The 22,434-nt window shown below is 45.6% G+C and overlaps 1 protein-coding gene across 1 annotated transcript; it reads right to left on the reverse strand.

Moving 5' to 3' along the window:
- Nucleotides 1-59: 59 nt before the first annotated feature.
- On the reverse strand, nucleotides 60-16,164 carry ARL1 (ADP ribosylation factor like GTPase 1). Its single transcript, XM_055118627.1, has 6 exons — nucleotides 15,996-16,164; nucleotides 12,378-12,515; nucleotides 7,870-7,951; nucleotides 3,541-3,652; nucleotides 1,479-1,657; nucleotides 60-467 (listed from the first exon to the last, which is right to left on the reverse strand). Exons 1-6 carry the CDS (start codon nucleotides 15,997-15,999, stop codon nucleotides 437-439), a joined length of 546 nt encoding a protein of 181 aa, XP_054974602.1. The 5' UTR covers nucleotides 16,000-16,164; the 3' UTR covers nucleotides 60-436.
- Between the last annotated feature and the right edge of the window lie 6,270 nt (nucleotides 16,165-22,434).

Raw genomic sequence — 22,434 nt, forward strand, 5'->3', positions numbered from 1 at the left:
CATTTCTAACCTACTTTACTGAACCTAATCTTTGGGAAAACATAATTTAAGGAAGGAAATCAGAGCTGAAATATTTATTAGTGTTTATACAAACTGCAACCACTTATTCAAAAACAGCAAAGTTTTATCCTCAATTCGAGTATATTCTTTAATAGGACTGTATTTGAATAAGAATTTCATACAAATAGAATATATGCCTTAACACAAGAAAGCAAGGAAGGAATATTTTATGTTACACAGAACAGACATTCAGTTTGTTCAATCAAGGTAAGTTGCCTCCCCACTACTTTTTCTTTCGTATGTATTACAAACGTGGCAGTCAGTTCGGTGGAGGCCGACAGTCATATAGCCTGTCCGGTTAGTAGTGTGAAGTACACGTGACTGTTGCCGCAGGGATCGTGCTAATACAGTCTTCTTTGCGGAGACGTGATTGAATTTACTGCCTACTCTTCAGTGTTTCCACTAACCTGCGGAGACAAAGTGAACAGTCACAAAGAGCAGGTTTATGCTTCCAGGTGTAACGCTACTGGGTGCTAAAGCAGAAGTCAAAGCTCTTAAAATCATTCTTAGACTAGAGCCAGAGACGGCTCCGGGGACTGGGTGTGCTGTGCGGGAGGTCAGGCTCTGACCCTGGCACCGCATGGTTCCCTGAGCACCAGGCGCTGCGTGGAGTACCAAAACCCCCACCAAAAAAAAAAAAAAATTAAAGCTGAGATAGGCATATTTGAAGAAAAATATTATGAACTCAATTTCAAGGAGGGTCTTTCAGCTTCAATTCTGATTATTTTCTGAATAACGATCAAAAAGATTAAATGTTTTATTTCCCAGGCTGCTCCTGTAACAGCCAGCTCAAATGTGTCTGGGTCATTCAAAGGTGAAAATTGTTGTCAACGAGCTGTCCGGGAGGGGGTGCACAAGCAGACGACTCTAGGGCAGCGGGACCAGTAAGCCTAAGGGGTCTGTGACTAGGAAGCCCAGGAGCACTGCAGGCAGAGAGCATGGAGATGGCGGGGGAGACACAGGCGGCGAGAGCCTGGGCCCAAGTCCTGAAGGATGGGGATCTGGAGGTGAGGCCGGGAAAAGCAAGGAGCCTGGTGAGCGCTAGTCTTCTGAAGGGCTGTAATCAGGAAGAATGAAGCACACGGGCCAGAGTGATAGCACAGCGGGTAGAGTGTCTGCCTTGACCGCAGCGACCTGGGTTCCACCTCCACCACCCCCTATGGTCCCCCAAGCACCACCAGCAGTCATTCCTGAGTGCAGAGCCAGGAGTAACCCTGAGCATCAATGGGTGTGGCCCAAAAAGCAAAAAAGAAGCATACAGATGCACATGAAGACTGGTGCGATAAAAAGCTAAAGGAACTTAATATGATAAGCTCCTAAGTCATCCTAAGTTCACCCTTAAGAATCCAGGGAAAGGGCAATGTGTACACTGCAGGGTCACATACGAGTGTGGAAAGGACACTGGAAACAGCACTCACCATTCCATGGCCTCATCGAGACCAGTGCCTTTGGTTGCGGAAGTTTTGAATATCTGCCATTTGCGGTCCTTCAAAGCAGGTAACCCAAGCGAATTGGCCATCTCTGAGGGAGTCATGGCCTGTTCCATGTCCTGCTTATTTGCAAACACCACCAAAATCGCTTTCCTTAGCTCTTCCTCCTAAAGAAGGCAGAAGACATTGAATTCCAAGGCGTCAGACAGAGCTCTGCAGCAGAGTACTCATCTGACTTGAATGAGAACCTAGGTTCAATCCCCAGCACACACATGTACACAAATAAAAGATCCCATTTGTCCCGAGTTTAGAAGAAATGGCCCCCCAAAAATTACATTATGTGGGAGGCAGGAGAGGCAGTTCAAAGGGCGAGAGCCCACGGCTTGCATGCCGGAGGCGGGGCTTCACTTCTAGTACGACATGGTCCCTGAGCACGGCCAGTAGACCCCTGAGTATTGAGGGGTGTGCTCTACCCCCTCAAAAAAATGCAGGGGCTGGAGAGATAGTACAGCAGGTGGGGAGCTTGCCTGGTGTGTGGCCTACCGGAGTTTGATCCATCCCCGGCATCCCATATGGTCCCCCTGCGCACCACCAGGTGTGACCAAAACCAACAAAAAAGCACTATTACGGGGCTGGGGTGAAACTCAACAGCCTCAAGCATGTGCTTCCCCCCAGGAGCCCAGGCTGGACCACTGCAGGCGTGGTCCCTGAGCTATCTACACCCACGACAAGCCTGCAGCAGCCCGAGCACCAACCAGCCGGGGCCCTAAGCCAATAACTAGTAAAAACTAAAACACATTATTTTACAAGTATATTTCCTAATTAGCACATAAGGTTCATTATAAATTAGCTGAAATTATAGATAAGTACAAAGTTGCTTTACCCACATTTCTACCTCCGAAACAGGATCACTATAACATTCCTGCTTTCTCATTGAGATATTTTACTGTTTACCTAGTAAAAAAAACTTACAAAGGTAAGACTTTACATACAGTTCCATACCCTGCTTTAACAATAAGACATTAATGCCCAAGAACAGGGGGACAAACAAGTGGATAAAGAAGTTATGGTACATCTACACAATGGAATACTATGCAGTCATAAAAAAGATGAGGTCATGAAATCTGCTGATTGACATAGATGGGCATGAAGAGTAGCATCCTGAGGGAAATGAGTCAGAGGACATTATTATGTGTCTGCTAAGAGGGCCAGCTTAAGGAATAGGAGGGAAACTGAACATTGGTAAAAGGTAAGTCACACTGATGGTGGGATTGGTATCATTGGTAGAAGGTAGGTCACACTGATGGTGGGATTGGTGTCACTGGTAGAAGGTAGGCCACACTGATGGTGGGATTGATGTCACTGGTAGAAGGTAGGTCACACTGATGGTGGGATTGGTGTTGGAACACTGAATATCTACAACTTTATTATGAACAATCTTGTAAATCACAGTGCTTAAATAAAATTTCAAACATAAAAAAAAATAGGTAGTAAGAGTCGAAGCACTAGTACAGTGGGTAGGGTGTTTGCCTTGCACACAGCAGACAGGGTTCACTCCCTGACATCCCATATGGACCCCAGAGCATAGCCAGGATAACCCCTGAGCACTGCCAGGTGTGGCCCAAAAACAAAGCAAAAAAAGATGGTAAAGGAAGAGCAATCATGTACTGGGTAAGGCACTTGCCTTTCATGTGGTCGATCCTGGTTTAATCCCCAGCATCCCACATGCTACTCCAAGCCACGGGAGGCACAGCCTCTTGGGCTTAGACCCTCCCCCCAAAATGACAGTACAGCCAAACAGAAAGCTCCAGTGTAAAGCACATGTGAGGCCCAAGCTCAGTGCAGTTCGTTAGTGGAGGGTAGCCCTGGTGGCCCCAGGGCATTGTCAGGGCCTGCCTGAGCACAGCCACATCCGTCAGGATGCAGGGTGTGGCCCCCATCTTGAAAATAATATTAAAATCCAGAGAAAAGGCATCTTTTATTTCAACGATCCCCACCTAAGATGAGCCAAAATGATTCATTTCCCCACATTTAGACAAAGATTTCTTACCTCCAACATGGCAACCAACTCAGATTTGGAAATGCCAATTCGGTCTCGGTCACAACTGTCTACTACATATATGACAGCATCTGTGTTAGAGTAATAACATCTCCAGTAAGGCCTAAAAAAAAAAAATTTCAGAAGAGGAAACTATGTCGTTATTTGAAACACAAAACTAAGATGTTGGTATATGCTAAGACTTGGCTCTGAGGAGTAGGGAAGGATGTGGAATGCCAATCCTGCCCCACCATGCCAGAGTAAACCCATAATGATTGCAACTGATGTGTAAATCATATCCCTCAGATGACGGGGTCAAAATACTGATAAACATTAAATCACAGGACCAAGAAGCTTCAGAATGAGTTTTGACTCAATATAAGAGCACATATTTAAAATGAGACCAGAGAGATAGTACAACTGGCAAGGCACTTGCCTTACACACAATCAACCCAGGTTCAATCCCAGGCAACATGTGTAGTCCCATGAGCACAAAGTCAGAAGGAAGCTCTGAGTACAAACAGCCTCCCCCACTCCACCCCCCAAAAAAAAGAAAGAAAAAAATAAACAGCCCACAAACAACAAAAACAATATACTTGGAATATATAAAATCACTAAATGTTCTGGAAAAACGAGTTTTATACAGACCCACGTGATTGTTAAATGCTGTAAATCTATAAGAACCTTTTAAATACTTTTTAAAGAAATTTTAATACGATTTTACTTTTTTGGGTTTTGGGGGCCCCCCCCCTGGCTGTTTTCAGGACTTACTCCTGGCTTTGCACTCGGGGATCACTCCTGATAGACTTGGAGGACCATATGGGTTGCTGAGGTTCAGATCCAGGTTGGTCGCATGCAAACAGGCAACCTACCTGCTGTGCTATCGCTCCAATCCCCAGGTGTAACTTTACTTAATAGACATTAAGCAAATCATTAAAAACAAGAGGAAGAAATGACTAAAACTGGAAATAGATTCAAAGATGATTCAAGAAATAGGTTCATAGGGAAATCCACTAATCGTTTAAGGTAATGACAAGTGATAACTGCCAAAGACTGACTGTTTTCTTGTCAAAGACAGAAACTGTCCAGAAGGTCTGCGTCCCAGTGTGTCCTTTACATAAGTCCTACTTGGAGGACCTTTACCAAGAAAGTTGGTTTTTTTAAAATCAGAAACAGCTGTCTCAAGGAAATGAAAAGATATCCCCTGCTCATGGATTGGAAGAATTAACACTGTCAAAATGGCAATACTTCCCAAAGCATTATACAGATTCAATGAGATCCCTATAAAGATAACCATGACATTCTTCAAAAAATGAATCAAATACTCCTGAAATTCATATGGAACAACAAACCCTCATGAATAGCTAAAGCAATTTTTGGGAAAAAGAAGATGGGAGGCTTCACCTCCCTAACCTCAAACTTGACTACAAAGCGGTAATAATTAAAACAGCATGGTACTGGGACAAAGGCAGAGTCGCAGACCAATGAAACAGGGTGGAATATCCTTACAGACACCCTCAAATATAATGATCATCTAATCTTTGATAAGGAAGCAAGAAATGTGTAGTGGAGTAAGGAAAGCACTTTAACAAATGGTGCTGGCAAAACTGGACAGCTACATACAAAAAAAATGGGCTCAGATCTCTACCTAATACCATGCACAAAAGTCAGATCAAAATGGATTAAAGACCTCAACATCAGACCAGAATCTATAAGGTGCATTGAAGACAAGGTCGGCAAAACCCTCCATGACAATGAAGCTAAAGATATCTTCAAAAAGGACACACCACTGACCAAACAGGTAGAAACAGAGATAAACAAATGGGACTATCTTCAACTAAGAAGCTTCTGCACCTCAAAACATACCGTGACCAGAATACAAAAACAATCCAATCTACAGAATGGAAAAGGATATTCACCCAATACCCATCCAATAAGGGGCTGATATCAAGGATATACAAGGCACTGATTGAATTCCACAAGAAAACATCCAACCCCATCAGAAAATGGGGCGATGAAATAAACAGAAACTTTCTCAAGAAATCTGAATGGCCAAAAGGTACATGAAAAAATGTTCTTCATCACCAATCATCAGGGAGATGCAGATCAAAACAACAATGAGATATCATCTCACACCACAGAGACTGGCCCACATCCAAAAGAACAAAAGCAACCAGTGCTGGTGCAAACGTGAGGAGAAAGTGACTCTCCTTCACTGTCGGTGGGAATGCCGACTGCTCCAGCCTTTTTGGAAAACTATACAGACATTTCTCAGAAGACTAAAAATTGAGCTATTAGACCCAGTAATACCACTTCTTCGAATATACCTTGGGGGCCCAAAAACACATAACAGAAACACCATCTGCACTCTTATGTTCACTGCAACACTATTCACAATAGCCAGAATCTGGAAAGAATCTGAGTGCCCAAGAACAGAAAGCTGTGGTACATCTACACAATGGAAAACTACGCAGCTATTAGGAAAAACGAAGTCATGAAATTTGCTTATGAATGGATGGACATGGAGAGTATCATGCTGAATGAAATGATTCAGAAGGAGAAGGCTATAGAATGTAGAATAACTGCATTCATTTGTGGTATATAAAATATATTTTATCATAATATATAAAATATATTTTATACATGAAATATATTATTTTATACACATGTATTTTTTTACTGTCAGGGATCAAATCCAGTGCCTCACACATATTTACTAGAAAACTAATATCCACGGCCAGGGAAAACAGGGCGAGGAGGAGTGGTCAATGGTTGGAATCAACCACCAGGGTGTGTGGGGCTGAGGATGAGTAAGATAGAGAAGGGAACAGTATGACAGTAACAGTTGGAAATTATCACATTGGACAAGATCTGAGTGTTAAAAGTAGGTAAAGGGCAAAAAGAAAAAAAAAAAAAAAGGGGGGGCCGGAACGATAGCACAGCGGATAGGGCGTTTGCCTTGCATGCGGCCGACCCGGGCTCGATCCCCGGCATCCCATATGGTCCCCCAAGCACCGCCAGGAGTGATTCCTGAGTGAAAAGCCAGGAGTAACCCCTGTGCATCGCTGGGTGTGACCCAAAAAGCAAAAAAAAAAAAAAAAAAAGTAGGTAAAGGGGGGTGGAGCGATAGCACAGCAGGTAGGGTGTTTGCTTTGCAAGAGGCCAACCCAGGTTCAATTCCCAGCATCCCATAAGGTCCCCTGAGCACCACCAGGAGTAACTCCTGAGTGCAGAGCCAGGAGTAACCCCTATGCATTGCCAGGTGTGACCCAAAAAGCAAAAAAAAAAAAAAAAGTAGGTAAAGGGATATTCCTTATAACCTTTCAGTATCTGTACTGCAAACCACATGCCAAAAAGGCCAAGGGGCGAGGGGGCAAAAAGTCAGGAGAGAGAGCAAGAGAACAAGGGAGGGGGGGAGAGGGAGAGAGAAGAAAAGCACCTGCTATCATAGAGGCAGGCTGGGGGGTGGGGATGTAGGGGAGGTAAACTGGGGACAGTGATACTGGGAAATGTACTAGTGTAGGGATGGGTGTTGGAACACTGTATGACTGTAACCTAATCATAAGCAGCTTCGTAAGAGTCTCACAGTAATTCAATTAAAAAAATTTTTTCTAATTGGGGGGTGGAGCGATAGTACAGTGGGTAGGGCATTTGCCTTGCACACAGCTGACCCAGGTTCCATCCCTGGCATCTCATATGGTCCCCCAGCACCGCCTGGAATAATCCCTGAGTGCAGATCCAGGAGTAATTCTTGAGTATTGCTGGGTGTGGACACCCCCCCCAAAAAAAAAAGAAGCAAAAAATAAAATTTAAAACTTTTTAAAAAATGTTTTAATAAATAAAAATAAAACAGGCCAGGAAGATAGTCCAGGGATAAAGATGTCTGTCTTGCATGCAGCAGACCCCCAGTTCATGACTAGATGGTCTCCCAAGCACTGCCAGAAGTGAACTCTGAGCACAGACCCAGTAGTAAGCCCTGAGTACAGCCACGTGGGTCCCAAAACAAAACAAAAAAAGTTTAATGAAAATAATAAATAATAAAAACAGGGGCAGGAGTGATAACATAGTGGGTAAGGCATTTGTTTGAGAAGAGCCAACCGGATTCGATTCCCTGTACCCCAGATGATCCCTCAAGCACAGCCTGAAGTGATCTAGAGCACAGCGCCAGGAGTAAGCCCTGAGCACCACTGGGTGTGGCCCAAAAAGACAAAATATATATATATATATATATATATACATATATATGCACATATATATACACATATTTATATTTATATAATACGAATAACAAAAAAAGCTCATAAACATTAAATATTGTAAAATAGGGTCTTTATACCATACCTGATACTAGTCTGTCCTCCTAAATCCCATACTTGGAATTTAAGATTTTTATATGTTACCGTCTCAACATTGAATCCAATGGCTGGAAGAGAAAAATCAAATTGAAAATAGCATAGCAATGCATTTTACCGTAATCAAGAATATCATTCTTCCTGAATTTTAATTAGCAACTATTTAATCTTACTACTGACTGAAAAATTATTTAAAACAGCATACTATGCTACACACACACCAACTAATAAGATCAGCCTACCTTTAGGTTATGTACAAATCCACAGCCCCCAATGAAAGTATGGAATTCTTAGTGGAGTGAAAATCAATATATGCTGTCATGTTAAATGCCCCCCATAATACAATAGTGGCATACGAAGATGTTCAGAATATTATATTAGAATGAGCACTGATATTTTGGAAGGTGACAGACCAAATTCAAGAAAGCCAACACTGTAAACTTCAGTGCAGGTCTACACAGAAGTTGGGTTTTCTAAGTATTATGGGGAGTTGAGTTCTTGAAAAACCCAAATGAGAAAAGAATAAGAAAAAATTTAGGGTCTTTATACACACACACACACACACACACACACACACACACACACAGATGAGTAAGAGTTTACATAACTAAAAAAATCAAGATAAAAGACAATTTATAACCTTAACTGGGTAATTTTTGTTTCAGATCTTTATATTGGCAAATGATAATTATGAGTAAATTACAGCAAGTATGCCTATTACAACTGAAAATTAACAACGCTATAATAATAAACATGAAAGAAAAACTTTCAAAAGCAAGTTCATGATGTCTCCCTAGAATTAAGCAGGAATGTATCACCACCTTCACCACAATCAGAAGCAATATTCGTAGGAGCCTGTCATTAACGGCTAGGATCCAGGATCCACAAATAAATCTCGGAAGAGAGCAACAAGATGCAGAGACGCCTCTGGACCCCAAGGTCAACGCCAGTTAAAAATTAACTCCAGCTCTATCACCCTATTTAAATTTTTACAATTCCTGGAGCAACATCTCATACCCAATGCCACTGATGTGCACACCACATTTGATGGGGTGTAAAGTAGAAGCACTCACTTGCTCTCTCTTCCCTCCCTCCCCCCCTTGCCCCCCCTCCTCTCTCTCTGTATATATTAGCACACAAGACTCAACCTGTAACAAGTTAGTAATCTCTTATACAAAGGCTTAATGGCTCCGGGGTAAGATACAACAATCTTCACATATTTTCCTCGAAGGAAACTGTTTTCAATCAATTTTATTCATAACAATACAAAACAAATTATTTAGATCCTGCTTTGGGGGCAGGCTTTGGGGATGATGGGAAGGTGTAATGGTGGGGGAAATGGTGTTGGAATATTGAATATAATAAATTGTGAACAACTTTATAAAAATTAATACATTATTTAATTTTTTTTTTTTTTTTTTTGCTTTTTAGGTCACACCTGGCGATGCACAGGGGTTACTCCTGGCTCTGCACTGAGGAATCACCCCTGGCGGTGCTTGGGGGGCCACATGGGATGCTGGGAATCGAACCCGGGTGGGCTGTGTGCAAGGCAAACGCCCTACCCGCTGTGTTATCGCTCCAGCCCCAAATTTTAAAATTTTTTTTTAAAAAAGCAATATTCCTAAGCATGCAAAGGATAAAACTACAATCCAGGGTGCAGCTCAGCTGCAGAGAGACTGCCCCGTGAGTCTAAAGCCAATGGATTCAATCCCCGTCGAGGTAAACCAAAAATGAATATAAAATTGGGGTAATCACTGAAAATCCACAGGACTATATGTACTACAGAACTGACCATCAAGACTTACTGCCCTATGTCTCCAGCCTGAGAACTAAGCCTCGGCCCCGTGCCCGCACAGGAGGGGAAAGGTATTTCTCTCTCGCCTCTTTCTCTCCGGGGATGAAGGGCGCAGTGTCTGCCATATTAAGACGACCACAGATTGGGTTTTCAAGCCTGCAATGATCCAATATCTGGAAGAAATCTACCTGGACTTTGTGTTAAAGTATACAGAAATTCAAAACCGCGAGGCCGCTACTGCTGCCGCGCGACCTTATTTGTCTTCACAGTAGGTCTGAATCTAGTGGGGTACTCCTAACAATAGTGAGGTTTGTGTTGAAATATTGAATGTAACCAAAGTAAACAGAATGTAAAATGAAACTTATCAGTTACAAGGGGGGCGGGATGGGAGGTGTACTGTGTGGGTTTTTTTTGGTGGTGGTATATGGGCACTGGTGAAGGGATGGTTGGTTCAGCATTGTATAACTGAGCCCTAAGCCTGAAAGCATTGTAATCTTCCACACGGTGATTTAATAAAATAAAATTTTTATTAAAAAAATAAAAAAAAGACTTACTGCCCTTGCAGCTGGAGCGATAGCACAGCAGACAGAGCATTTGCCTTGCACACGGCTGACCCATATGGTCCCCTGAGCACTGCCAGGAGTTAATTCCTGAGTGCAGAGCCAGGAATGACCACATCCCTTGCATGTGGCCAACCCTAGTTTGATTCCTGGGACCAAAAATAATAATAAATAAATATGTTAATCTTCTCCAAGAAAATTCAAGACAAAAATATGCAAAAAAAAAGGGAAAAAAAGGCAGAACAGTATTCTTTATTCTCTTTTGGTTTGGGGGCCACACCTGTGTTCAGGGCTTACTCTTGACTCTGTGCTCAGGGGTCACTCCTGGCAGGGTGGGGTGGCGGGGAGCAGCAGGGACGGGGAGAGCCGCTGAAGAACCGTATGTCATGCCCGGAATCGAACCTGGGTCAGCAGCATGAAAGGCAAGCACCCTGACCCCTGTGTGATCTCTGTGGTCCAAGGAACAGCATTCTTTCAACAACAAAGAGGGCTACTTGACGGGGCTGCAACGATACAGCCAGTAGGGCGCTTGCCTCGCATGTGACCAACCCAAGTTCCACAGGTTCCATCCTGGCATCCAATATGGACCCACCAGGAGTGATCCTTGATCCCTGGGTCAGGAGTAAGCCCTGAGCACAGCTGAGTGTGGCCCAAACCCCCACCTCCCCCACAAACAAAAGGTTGAGGTTTAGTATCACAAAAGTAAAATTTAAATAAAAGAAAACATTGCATTTGAAATGCTTTGTCTTGTTAGCCTTTTGAACACAAGAGGTTTTTTTTTGTTTTTTTTTTGGGGGGGGGCCAAAGGATTGTTAAGAAAACCTGGAAGCTACACCCATCAATTATCAGCCATTCAGAAGCGCAGTTCGGATTCAACAGAGAAGAGGCCAGGCATTCTGGTGAGCAACGCGGCCAGAGAAATGATCCGGACCCAAAACCGGGCCAACAACACTGGGGATCCGGACGGAGGAGGTGCAGCCACAACACCTTCTCCAGATGGAGCCCTGGCGACACTGAGCAGCAACTAACACGGCTCCGGCTTGCGGGACTGGGACACATCCGAGCCGCACGGCCGCATTCTAAAAACTGAAAACATGCAATCTTTTAATGGAAAACCAATTATCAAATGCTTCCTTAGTAGGGCTGTCTTTCTTTGGGGGAAACTCCAACAACAATAGTGAGTTTTGTGTTGCAATATGGAATGTAATCAAGTAAAGAGAAAATGAAGTGAAATTCTTCAGTTATACAGTTTGGGGTGAGAAGGCGGGGGCGGTGGGTATACTGGGGATTTTGGTGGTGGAATATGGGCACTGGTGAATGGATGGTGCTTGAATACTGTATGACTGAGACATAAACCTGAAAACTTTGTAACTTTCCACATGGTGATTAAATAAAAATTTAAAAAATAATAATAATAAAATAAAATTTAAAAAAAAAGCACAGTTCAATGCCAGGATGCAGAGCTGTGTGGGCCCCACAGTGCTGTGGACCACCAGGATCACACCTAGAGATGCTCAGGAGCCAAAGAGCCATGGGACCAATCCTGGATGGGAACAAACTCGTGAACCATCTCCCCGGCCCTGTCTTGCTAGTTTTAACTCCCAGATCAATATTTAATCTTGTCTACTCGGGTCTTTACAAGTAACTGGTAGCATTGCTTGAGGAAAACCAATCGTAATTATAACAGTTCACAATGGGCTGAAGAGCGCCCTAGAGGCCGGAACTCATGCTATCCGAGTGGGAGGCCCAGGTTTGATCCCAGGGTCCCCCAGCAGTGCCAGGAGTGATCCTGAGCATCAAGCACAGGATGTGGCCAAACACCAGAAAAAAAAAAAAGAAGTAACTATTACGGGAAAAAGATTATGTAACAACTACTTTTTCAAATAGTACCACAAAGGCAAGAAAGTAAATACAGGGGCTAAGGCACTTCCATTCCCTTTGGAAAACCCCAGTCCCAGCAGTAACAGTGGTTATAAACTATAACAAACTGCTTCTCAGTTTAAAAAAAAAAAATGTTATCAATATTATGCCTAGACTATAAGTTTTTTAATCATATCCATTACTTTATTATTTAAGTTAGGTATTCAGAAAGTTATACAGATGAAACAAAAAGTCACTGTAATTAATCATACCGGTACTTACTCGGAATTGTAGTAACGACTTCTCCAACCTGCAATCTGTACAAAATTGTAGTCTTTCCTGCTCCATCTAATCCCAAAATTAAGATCCTCATTTCCCGGGTTCCAAACAGACTAGAAAAAATACTGGAGAAAAAGCCCCCTAAAAAAAATGATGAAAGCAAAAATGTATTTAGAATCTTGTGAACTAGATCCACAACACATCCCTTGCCCTTCAGAAGTTCAACCAAATGGGGGAGTATTTTTAAAACTGAAAGGTGTTTTTTTTTTCTTTTGGGTCACACCGAACAATGCACAGGAGTTACTCCTGGCTCATGCACTCAGGAATTACTTCTGGCGGTGTTCAGGGGACTATATGGGATGCTGGGAATCGAACTCAGGTCGGCCGCATGCAAGGCAAACGCCCTACCCGATGTGCTATTGCTCCAGCCCCAAACGGTGGGATATTTTTAATACTTTTCTCCTTTCAGTCTCTGGATCTTGGCCATTGATGAGATTACATGGCGCAGGGGATGGTTTGTAGGTGTGGGTATAGTCCAGAGTATACAAAACTCCTGGAAGAGAGCAATGCAGAATCTCGCACGGCAAAGCCTGGCAAGCTACCCGTGGCATATTCAACATGCCAAAAACAGTAACAATAATGGGCCTCATTCCCCTGATCCTGAAGGCGACAGGGACGAATAAGACGTTACTGGCACCCGCTTGAGCAAATTGAGCAAGGGGAAGACAGTGCTACAGTGATTCTCCTTTCATAGTTACGTATGATAAAATATACTGTTCAACAACAAACACCCCATTACTGAATGCTAGTGTATCCTAGATGAGGTGGCAGGTAGGCAGAAAGAAAAGCAAGAGAACTCTGACAACACCTTCATGGGGTTCATTTCTAATCAAGAACGTAGGAGAGTGAACATAGCACAATCTCATTACCCCTGAAAATTCTCGGGCAAATTACATTAACAGTGAGACAATGAGGTCCTTGAACAGTGACTGTTCCAAAGCAGCAGTACCCTTTTAAATATCTTCCATCACTGAGGTTTCTGTAAATAACAGGCACAAGAAACTGAGAGAAGAAAGCAAAAAATGTAACATTACTCTGAGCAGCTGAGGAATGTGGCTCACAGCGTGTGCGTAGGCCCTGGGTTTGATTCCCAGCCCTGCTGTAGCCCCCTCACCGTGGAGGGAGCAAGCCCTGGAGCAGAGCCAAGAGCAGACACTGATCATAGCCAGGTATAGCATCAAAAAGCAAAAATACCTTTTTAAAAAAAATAAATAAAAAGATCTTTTAAAAAGAACCAGGAGCCGGTAATGTCTGGCCCAGATACCTGTTAAGACAAGTAGGCAACTCCTCAGCTGCTTGCAGTCCGTGTGCGTGGCTGACCCAGATATTATAAATACCCAAATAGCCCTTGGCAAAAAAAAAAAAATTACCCCACCTTTTATGAACTAATGCAACCTCAGTAAAAGAAAAAAAAAATTAAATTCGAGGCCAGAGGCAGAGTTAAAAGTCTGAAGACAGGGAGGGCTGGAGTACAGTAGGAGTACAGTAGTACAGTAGGTAGAACATTTGCCTTGCACACAGCTGACCAGGATTCGATTCCCAGCATCCCATATGGTCCCCTGGAGCAGTGCCAGGAGTAATTACTGAGTGCAAGGCCAGGAGTAACCCCTGAGCATCGCCTGGTGTGACCCAAACAGGAAAAAAAAAAAAAAAAAGAGTATGGCTGCGGATGAGCGCCCGTGAATGCACAGCAGCAAGCCCTAATCAAGCACCAGAACCATAAACCGAAAGCCTCCAGCAGGCCAGGGTCCACAGCCCCCGCCCCTGCAGGAAGGAGTGCAGAGCTGGGGAGCACAGCTGATGTGCACCCCCCCCCCCACGCCACCGCCAACCCGCCCAACCCGCCCCCAATCATCACAGGGCAGCAACACCAACGAAAGTGAGGGTGGGAGGGCGATTAAACATGACTTCAAAAAAATAAATCCTTACACTGAACAGTCAGGGCCAGAGTGACAGCGCTTGCCTTGCCCGGGGCTGACCCGAGCTCTAATTCCGGCAACGTATGATTCCCTTGGGCAAGGCCAGGGCGGGCCGCTCCTGAGCACAGAGCCAGGAAGAGCCCCTGAGCACTGCAGGGTATGGCTCGGAAACAAATTTTTTAAAATTATGAACTTCTCCAATTGCAACGTGAAGGAAAATGTGAAGGGTTCGTGCATCTTCATTGGGGTTCTACTGGGATGGGGCGTTTCTCACTGGACACAGGGGAGAGCTTGAAGTGGTCTCGCCACTGGGGCACACACGTGCACACATCTGCACACACACATATGTACCGGAGGTAATGTGTTAATTGGGTTCGACTGCGGTGATCGCCTCGCAACAAATACATCAAAACATGGCAAAGGCACACCTCCAAAGTGTTCTAGTTTTAGTGGCCCTTCACGCCTCAACAAACATTTAAAACTGATCCTTTGTCTCAGCAAGTCCGAGACAAAACCCTCTGGTGGCTCAAGTTCCCATTCCTCTGGACAGTCACTTAACCCCCGAGAGTAAAGCAGGGGGAGAGCCGGAGTCTTACCCTCTTTAGAAAAAAAGCAGCTTTTTGATTCCTCAGAGCAAAAAAAAAAAACTTGGGGCCTTTCCCCACCAAAAAAAAATAAATTAACTAAAAAGACTTTCCAGACTATAAGAAGCTACAGAATAAAAAAAATATTCAAAAGAAAATAAATAAAAAGGAGTTACAGAATATTTAAAAAAAAAAAAAACCACCTTGGGCGACCCAAACAAAGTGACTCCACGACACTCGACACTCGATCCCCAGTCACTGGAGCCAGAAAGGGCACCGCTGCGGAGCTGCTGGCAAGGCGTCATTCTCGGGTGTGACCCGACAAAGTCCTTCCCACCTGTCACAGGTGAGCGGAGGCGACAAAAGGGGGGGAGGGCAGGAAAAGCGCGATGGTTCCAGGTAAGGTAAAGCACTGCCCCCAGCCGCCCCAATCCGGGAGAGGGATTTAAGTAGCCCCCTTCCCCGCCAAGAAAAGAGGGGCATCCTCTGGGGAGACCTGGGGGGGCCCAGCTCCAGACCTGCGACTCGGAGCAGCACTGGGCACCCCAGAAGCGCGGGGTCCACGTCCTTCTTCCTCCCCCTCCCACGCCCCCACTCCGTGCCCAGCAGGGGGGTTTCCTCGGAAACCACACGGGGGGGGGGGCGGAGGCGGAGCTGGCTGGCGTGCCCCCCACCCCTGCAAACCCCGGCCCACTTTGAATATTTTTTTTTTTCCGGGAAGCCGCCGCATTCCCAGCGATCAGGAAGGCAGGCTCCAAGGTGCACCCGGGTCGGGGCTCAGCGTCCACCCCGGGAAACCCCGCGAAGCCGGCAGAGCCGCCCCCCGCCCTGGGCCGCAGAGCCAAGCTGGGGGAGGGACGGGGGGGGGGTCTCAGGCGCCCCTTGCGCAGGGCCTCCCCCAAGCCGGCGGGGGGCAGGGGCAGGGGGCAGCGCGGGGCTTCGCCCAGGTGAGGGCGGCAGGTGAGTCACGTCCTCCCGGACCTGCCCCCCTTCTCCCCCCCCACACCCCTACCCGGAAGTCGCCGCCCGCGCCCGGCGCCCCTCGCAGTCGCCCTCACCCATGGCGGCGGTCCCCGTCGACGGTCACCCGGCCCCGTGTGTGCGCCCCGGCGCCGCCGCCTCCGCTCGCCCTGGGCCGGAGCTCGGGCGCGGTTCCCCGGGACGCCCGGCCGCTCCGCCAGCAACTTCCACGTCGGACTCCCGGCGGGGGCGGGGGCGGGGGCGGTGCGGCTGCGCGCGCGGCGGGGCGGGGCGGGGCCGGCCGCGCTGCAGGCCTGACGATCCGCGGACGCACTTTCCGCGCCGATCGTCTGAGAGGCGTTGCTTATGAAAAATCAAAGACCTGAAATAGGCCTCTATCTGGTTTCTTTATTTTTTTTAATAATGAGGGCTTATTCATTGTTGGGAGGAATTGGATTTTCAATCTTTTAATGGAGACACAAAAAAAAAAAACTATGTGGCGAATCTGCTTACACGGAATGCGAGGGCGGACTCGAGGAGGCGGTGCGAGGGAAACTGGGTGCAGATGGGAGGTTGCTGGAGCATCGCAACGCGTCCCGCGGGGCGCAGCGTGCTTTTCTGAAATACCTCCGCGGATAGGGGGATCGGGCCACGTAATAATGCTGCAAGAGCCCAGCGCCGCTGACGCGGGGCAGCCTACACCTGCGGCCGCTAAGGAGCTGGTGCGTGCAGCCACCAGCCGGGCACCCTCGCCCCCCAGCCCATTCCAGCTGCCTCGGACCACCTGACCCCCTGGATCAGCCGTGTGGGTTGACCTGTCTCGATGCTGGGGACTGAGCATCTCGGGGTCGTGTAGGGAGTGCTCGTGAAATGTATTCGGAAGGAATCTGGATGATCGGAAAAAGGAATTCTGGAGATAGACTTGTGATCAGCTTATTTATGTTTAAGGTTGAGGCTGCGGGTCTTATTTGGGGCAAAGGCTGTATATTTCACCGCACAAGCCAATGTCGCCACCTCACAATGTTGGCTCTTGTTTTTCAGTAGGCTGGGGCAATTTTTTTAAAGCTTTACATAATCGTTGCATGCACGCACACACACACATCACTCACCGCCCTCCTCCCCCCCCCACACATTTTCAAAAAAAAAAGAAAAACACCGTTAGTGTTGGTTATGCAATAAAACTTTTTTTGCATGCTGTAAACCTGGCTCCATCCTAATCCCCCTACGTTTCCCAACCACCTCCCGCCACCATGAGTGACCCCCAGCATCATACTAGGCAGAGCACCATAGCACATACCCCCCTCTTTTTTTTTTTGGTTAAATAATGGCGATCTCTATCAATGTGTCACTGCCATCTCATTGATGATCGATTTGCTTGAGCCCGTGCTAGTAACGTCTCCATTCGTCCTAGCCCTGAGACTTTATTTTAGTATATGTGCTGCCGAAGCGAGCACTAGCCCTGAGATTTTAGCAGCCTCTCTTTACTCATTCTTCCCAGCAGTGCCTCATTGGAGGCTCTTTTAGGGTAAGGGGAATGAGACCCATCATTGTTACTGTATTTGGCATATCAAATACGCCAAGGAGAGCTTGCCAGGCTCTACTGTGCAGGCAGGATGCTCTTGGTACCTTGTCAGGTTCTCTGAGAGGGAGAACTAGGTTATAAGAGGTTGGGTGGCTGCGATAATGGTGTTATACAAAAAATCTATCTAATCTCCAATAGAGCAGTTCTCCCTAGACGTAACCGCTGTTATCTTCCTGGGCCTTGTTCCATGTATTTTACAGCATGGACTTTCATCCACTCAACCCAAGTTTATGGACCCCTGGTTTTGCTTTTTTGGGGGTGTGGGGGGGGTTGTGTCATACTCATATATCTGGTGATGTTCTGGGCTTCCTCCTGAGACTGCGCTCAGTAATTACACCTAGTGCTCAGGGGACCTTAGGGGATGCTGGAGATTGAACCCTGTCAGCCTCGTACAGGGCATACACCCTACCTGCTGGACTATCTCTCCAGGCCCTGGTATTGTTTTTTCATTTCAATCTTCAGACCCGCTGTAGGCTGAACAACAATTGCCTGTGGTTCTTACCTGTCCTCCCAAACCTTAGATTCACAGGACAGTTTCCTGCAAGAAAATAGTTTTTCTCTCTGTAGTTTGAGTAGTAAACAGCTCTTGGGTCCTCTCAAGACTGTGGTTTGTCAGCACTGTGTTCCACAGCAGGTCGGGCATTTGCCTTGCACACTGCCGACCCAGTTTCGATTCCTCTGTCCCTCTCGGAAAGCCCAGCAAGCTACCAAGAATATCCTGACCGCATGGCAGAGCCTGGCAAGCTAACTATTTTTAGCTTGCAGAGCTATTTGCAATGCCAAAAACATATTTGATATGCCAAAAACAGTAACAAGTCTCATAATGGAGACATTACTGGTGCCCACTGGAGCAAATCCATGAACAAGTAGACAACAGTGCTACAGTGCAGTGCTACAGTATTGTCCACGGCTGACTTGGCTTGCTTAGTCATCCTTCTCCTGCCCCTTCTTCCCCAGAGGTTGTTTATGTATTTTGGGAGCCACACCTAGTGGTCAGGGCTTAGTCTTGACCCTGTGCTCAAGGTCCACTCCTGATCCTTCCTCATCCGAGCAATTCCCAACCCCCTCCCACCACCAGGAGTGACCCCCAGCACAGCTGAGAGGAGCACCACAGAGTAAGCCCCCCACCTCCCAAACCACCAACTTTTTTGTTAAATCATAAATTAGGGGGATCGAACCTGGGTCAGGTGTATGCAGGACAAACAGTCTACCTACTGTACCATCTTTCCCACCCCTACAGTTGCTTATTGCTATTTGGCAAATCTTGGCATTTGCTTCTTCAAAATTATGTCTATCTCACACTTGTATTTCCAATGCAATCTGAAAATAGATTCCATTTGAAAGAAACTAAGAGGAAAGATAATTCTGTAACTCTGTATTTAGTACCTGAAAACAAAGGAATTGTCAACTGAGTTTATCAGTCACTGGGGGTGAGGTCCAAGGGCTCAAAGTACTGGAGAACAGGCTTTGCAGGAGTCCAGGGTTCAACCCAGCATACTTCAATGCACTTTTGGGTCTCCCTCATCCCACCAAAGGATCAAGAGGAGGGAGGACTCAGGCTTGAACCAGGGAGCAGCCTTCAGATTGAACTGAGAGAACTGTTTTGAGGTCTGAGTCCTCTTACAGAGACATTATGGATTGCCTGTGCGTAAGGAGAGGTTACAGCAAATAATTTTGGACTTGTCTTTTATTCTGCAATTACCTATGCCAGGAATCATAAACCATTTTCCACTCAGAGACCCATATTCTTCCCCACTCCTACCAAGAAATGCACCGTGAGCCAGCATTGACAAAATCACCTTGGACTCATGATACATTTGATGTGGAATTGATTTTTTTGCTCTTGCACATTTGAAAAACGTTTACTGTTGCCAATTTTTTTTTGCAGTGCCCCCCCATATTTATTTCTGTGAATATGGAGACACCATGCACTATTTACAAAGCTAGGATCTAAGGGCTGGAGAGCTAGTGCAGGGGGTTTATAGGCTTATAGCCTTATAACTATAGCCTTATAATTTATAACTAACTGCCAGGAACTCCCTAGCTCTGAGCAGCGTCATTCTAACCCAACCAGGTAGCTGAGCATCCCCCAGAAAAGGCCCCTCGGCCTTCTGAGCACTCTCTGAGCTGCAAAATAAGTAAATTTTATTTTTTTATATAAAAGAAGAGGTTTTATTTCCATTCCATGGGGCAAACAAACAAGGTCTGTGCTTTTTTTCCTCTTGTCTTCCCTGGTTCTGGGGACCTGGGCTTGGCCATCACAGGCTGTGCCTTGTGCATCCTTGCAGAACAATGGTGAACATGACTTTGGGATGTTTGTGTTTTTACCTCCTCATAAACAAAATTTTAATATTTGAGTGTGGCCAAAACAGCTCTGGCACATACATCCAAAAGGAGGGTGAGTTTAGGCTGATTTCTTGGACAATGTATACCCTCCTTTGACAGCACACAGTGCTCAGGGGTAGCTCTTGATGGTGTCCAAGGGACCATGTGATGCCAGGGATCGAACCCAGGCATTCTAAGTCAGAGAGATAGTACAGCAGACAGAACATATGCCTTGTATGTATGTGGCCAACCCAAGTTTGATCTCCAGCACCCCATAGGGTCCCCCCAAAGCCCACTAGAAGTGATCCCTGACACAGAGCCAGCAGTAAGCCAAAACAGAAATGAAAATAATCTCAGACTTGCCAGCATACAAAGCATGTGCTCCAGTCTTTTGAGACATCTCCTACCCAATATAGAGAGAGACATTCATACAGAAACTATGTAAACTGCCATGCTATTGTCAAGTATAAAAGGCTAAAACAAAATGGTAACATTTTTGGGGGGATGCACAAACTCTGACATTAGCCCAAAGTGTGTTCCACTGGACCCATCATTTAAGGGAAATTTAAGAGGGGGGGGGGAAAGTGGGAGCCAGAGAGATAGTTCACAGGGCTGGAGTGCTTAGTTGGCATGAGGGAGGCCCAGGTTCAATCCCCATCACCATATGATCTTTCCTACTACACTATCTCCCTGGCCCCCTTAAATAGGTATATTTAAACTTCCTATCCTAATTTGATAGTCAGTCCAAATTATCACCTTTAAGAAATTGTTATGCTTTATTGTTTTGTATTTTATGTAGATATATGTGCATATGCTATATATATAGTATTTTATAGTTATATATAGGGAGAGATAAAAGGGAGAGAGGATGGGGGGAGACTTTGTACTCAGGAGCGACCCCTAGTGGTGCTCAGTGGACCAAACTAGGATCGCCAACTACTTGTAAAGCAAACACAGTACCTCCTAGTAAGGCATTTTCCTCTTTCTTTCCTTCTTACCTTCCTTCCTTCCTTTCCTTCTTACCTTCCTTCCTTCCTTTCATTATTTATTTATTTATCTTTCTTTCCTTTCTTTCTTTCTTTCTTTCTTCCTTCCTTCCTTCCTTCCTTTCTTTCCTCTTTCTTTCTTTCTTTCTTTCTTTCTTTCTTTCTTTCTTTCTCTCTCCCTTCCTTCCTTCCTTTATTCCCTTATTCCTTCCTTCCTTCCTTCCTTCCTTCCTTCCTTCCTTCCTTCCTTCCTTCCTTCCTTCCTTCCTTCCTTCCTTCCTTCCTTCCTTCCTTCCTTCCTTCTTTGTGAGATACACAGTTAAAAGCTATTCATGACGGGGCTGGAGCGATAGCACAGCAGATAGGGCATTTGCCTTGCATGCGGCCGACCCAGGTTCGATTCCCAGCATCCCATATGGTCCCCTGAGTATCGCCAGGGGTGATTCCTGAGTGCAGAGCCAGGAATAACCCCTGTGTGTGCATCGATTGGTGTGACAGAAAAAAAAAAGCTGTTCATGAAGAGGTTTCAGTAATACAATGTTCCAACACCCCTCCCTCAATAAAGAAGGTACTAAGGCACTTTTATCTCGGGTTTAATATTTTTTGGTTTTGTTATTGCTTGGAGGGTGGGGTAAGTCACACTCAGAAGTGCACGGGGGCTATTCCCAGTTCTATACTCTGGGCACCATGCCGTGCCTGAGATCAAATTGAGGTTGGCACATGCCAGACAAGACTGAAAACCACTGTACTATCTCTGCAGTCTAAAGCAGTAATATTTTGGGCTGGAGAGATAGCACAGTGGGTAGAACGCTTGCCTTGCCATGGCCCACCTGCCTTCAATCCCCAGTAGCACATATGGTCCCCTAAAGAACCACCAGCAGGGATTCCTGAGTGCAGAGCTGGGAGTAACCCTTGAACACTGCTGGGTGTGCTCCCCCCCAAAAAAATAGTTGTAATATTTCTTTGGGTGGGGGGGGAAGGAGCATGCACAGCAATGCTCAGGACTTACTCCTGGCTCTGCACTCAAGAATTCCTCCTGGCAGAGTAACAAGTCAGCCGCATTCGAGGCAAATGTCCTCCTGCCCACTGAACTATTGCTCTGGCCTCACAAACTGTCACGTATCTTGAAGCCACCAGGTGGTGATAGTGCTTCAGAATAATTCTCAGAATGAATTCAGTTAATCCAATGTACTCAAAGCCAAGAGGACTGCTTAATCATTTTCAAATACTGGGTCTAATAGTTACAGATTTCATTTGGAAATGTGAAAGTTTTGATGCTATTCGAGCAAATAAGCAGGTGCAAGTATCTTCAACTATACGGGTCAAATAATAAGTTCTGAATGTTGAAACTAAAAATAACCCGAGGGGCTGGAGCAATAGCACAGTGCCTAGGGCGTTTGCCTTGCACACTACCAACCTGGGTTCAATTCCCAGCATCCCATATAGTCCCCCAAGCACCACCAAGAGCAATTCCTGAGTGCATGAGCCAGGAGTAACCCCTGTCCATCTCCGGGTGTGACACAAAATAAATAAAATAAAATAAAAATAGCCTCAATTTCAACTATTTTAATCATTTATGAAAGAAATGGAAACAAACTCAATGACAGAGCCTGGACAGTAATTTAATCTTGGACAACCAGCCTG

The sequence above is a fragment of the Sorex araneus genome, chromosome 10, assembly GCF_027595985.1.
Source record: "Sorex araneus isolate mSorAra2 chromosome 10, mSorAra2.pri, whole genome shotgun sequence".
In the NCBI taxonomy this organism is placed as follows: Eukaryota; Metazoa; Chordata; class Mammalia; order Eulipotyphla; family Soricidae; genus Sorex; species Sorex araneus.

Coding starts and splice junctions, on each gene's coding strand:
- ARL1 (XM_055118627.1), bottom strand. Junction 3,653..7,869: donor GGAGGACAGACTAGTATCAG/GTATGGTATAAA, acceptor TTTTTTTTTTAG/GCCTTACTGGAGATGTTATT. Junction 1,658..3,540: donor AGTTGGTTGCCATGTTGGAG/GTAAGAAATCTT, acceptor TGCCTTCTTTAG/GAGGAAGAGCTAAGGAAAGC.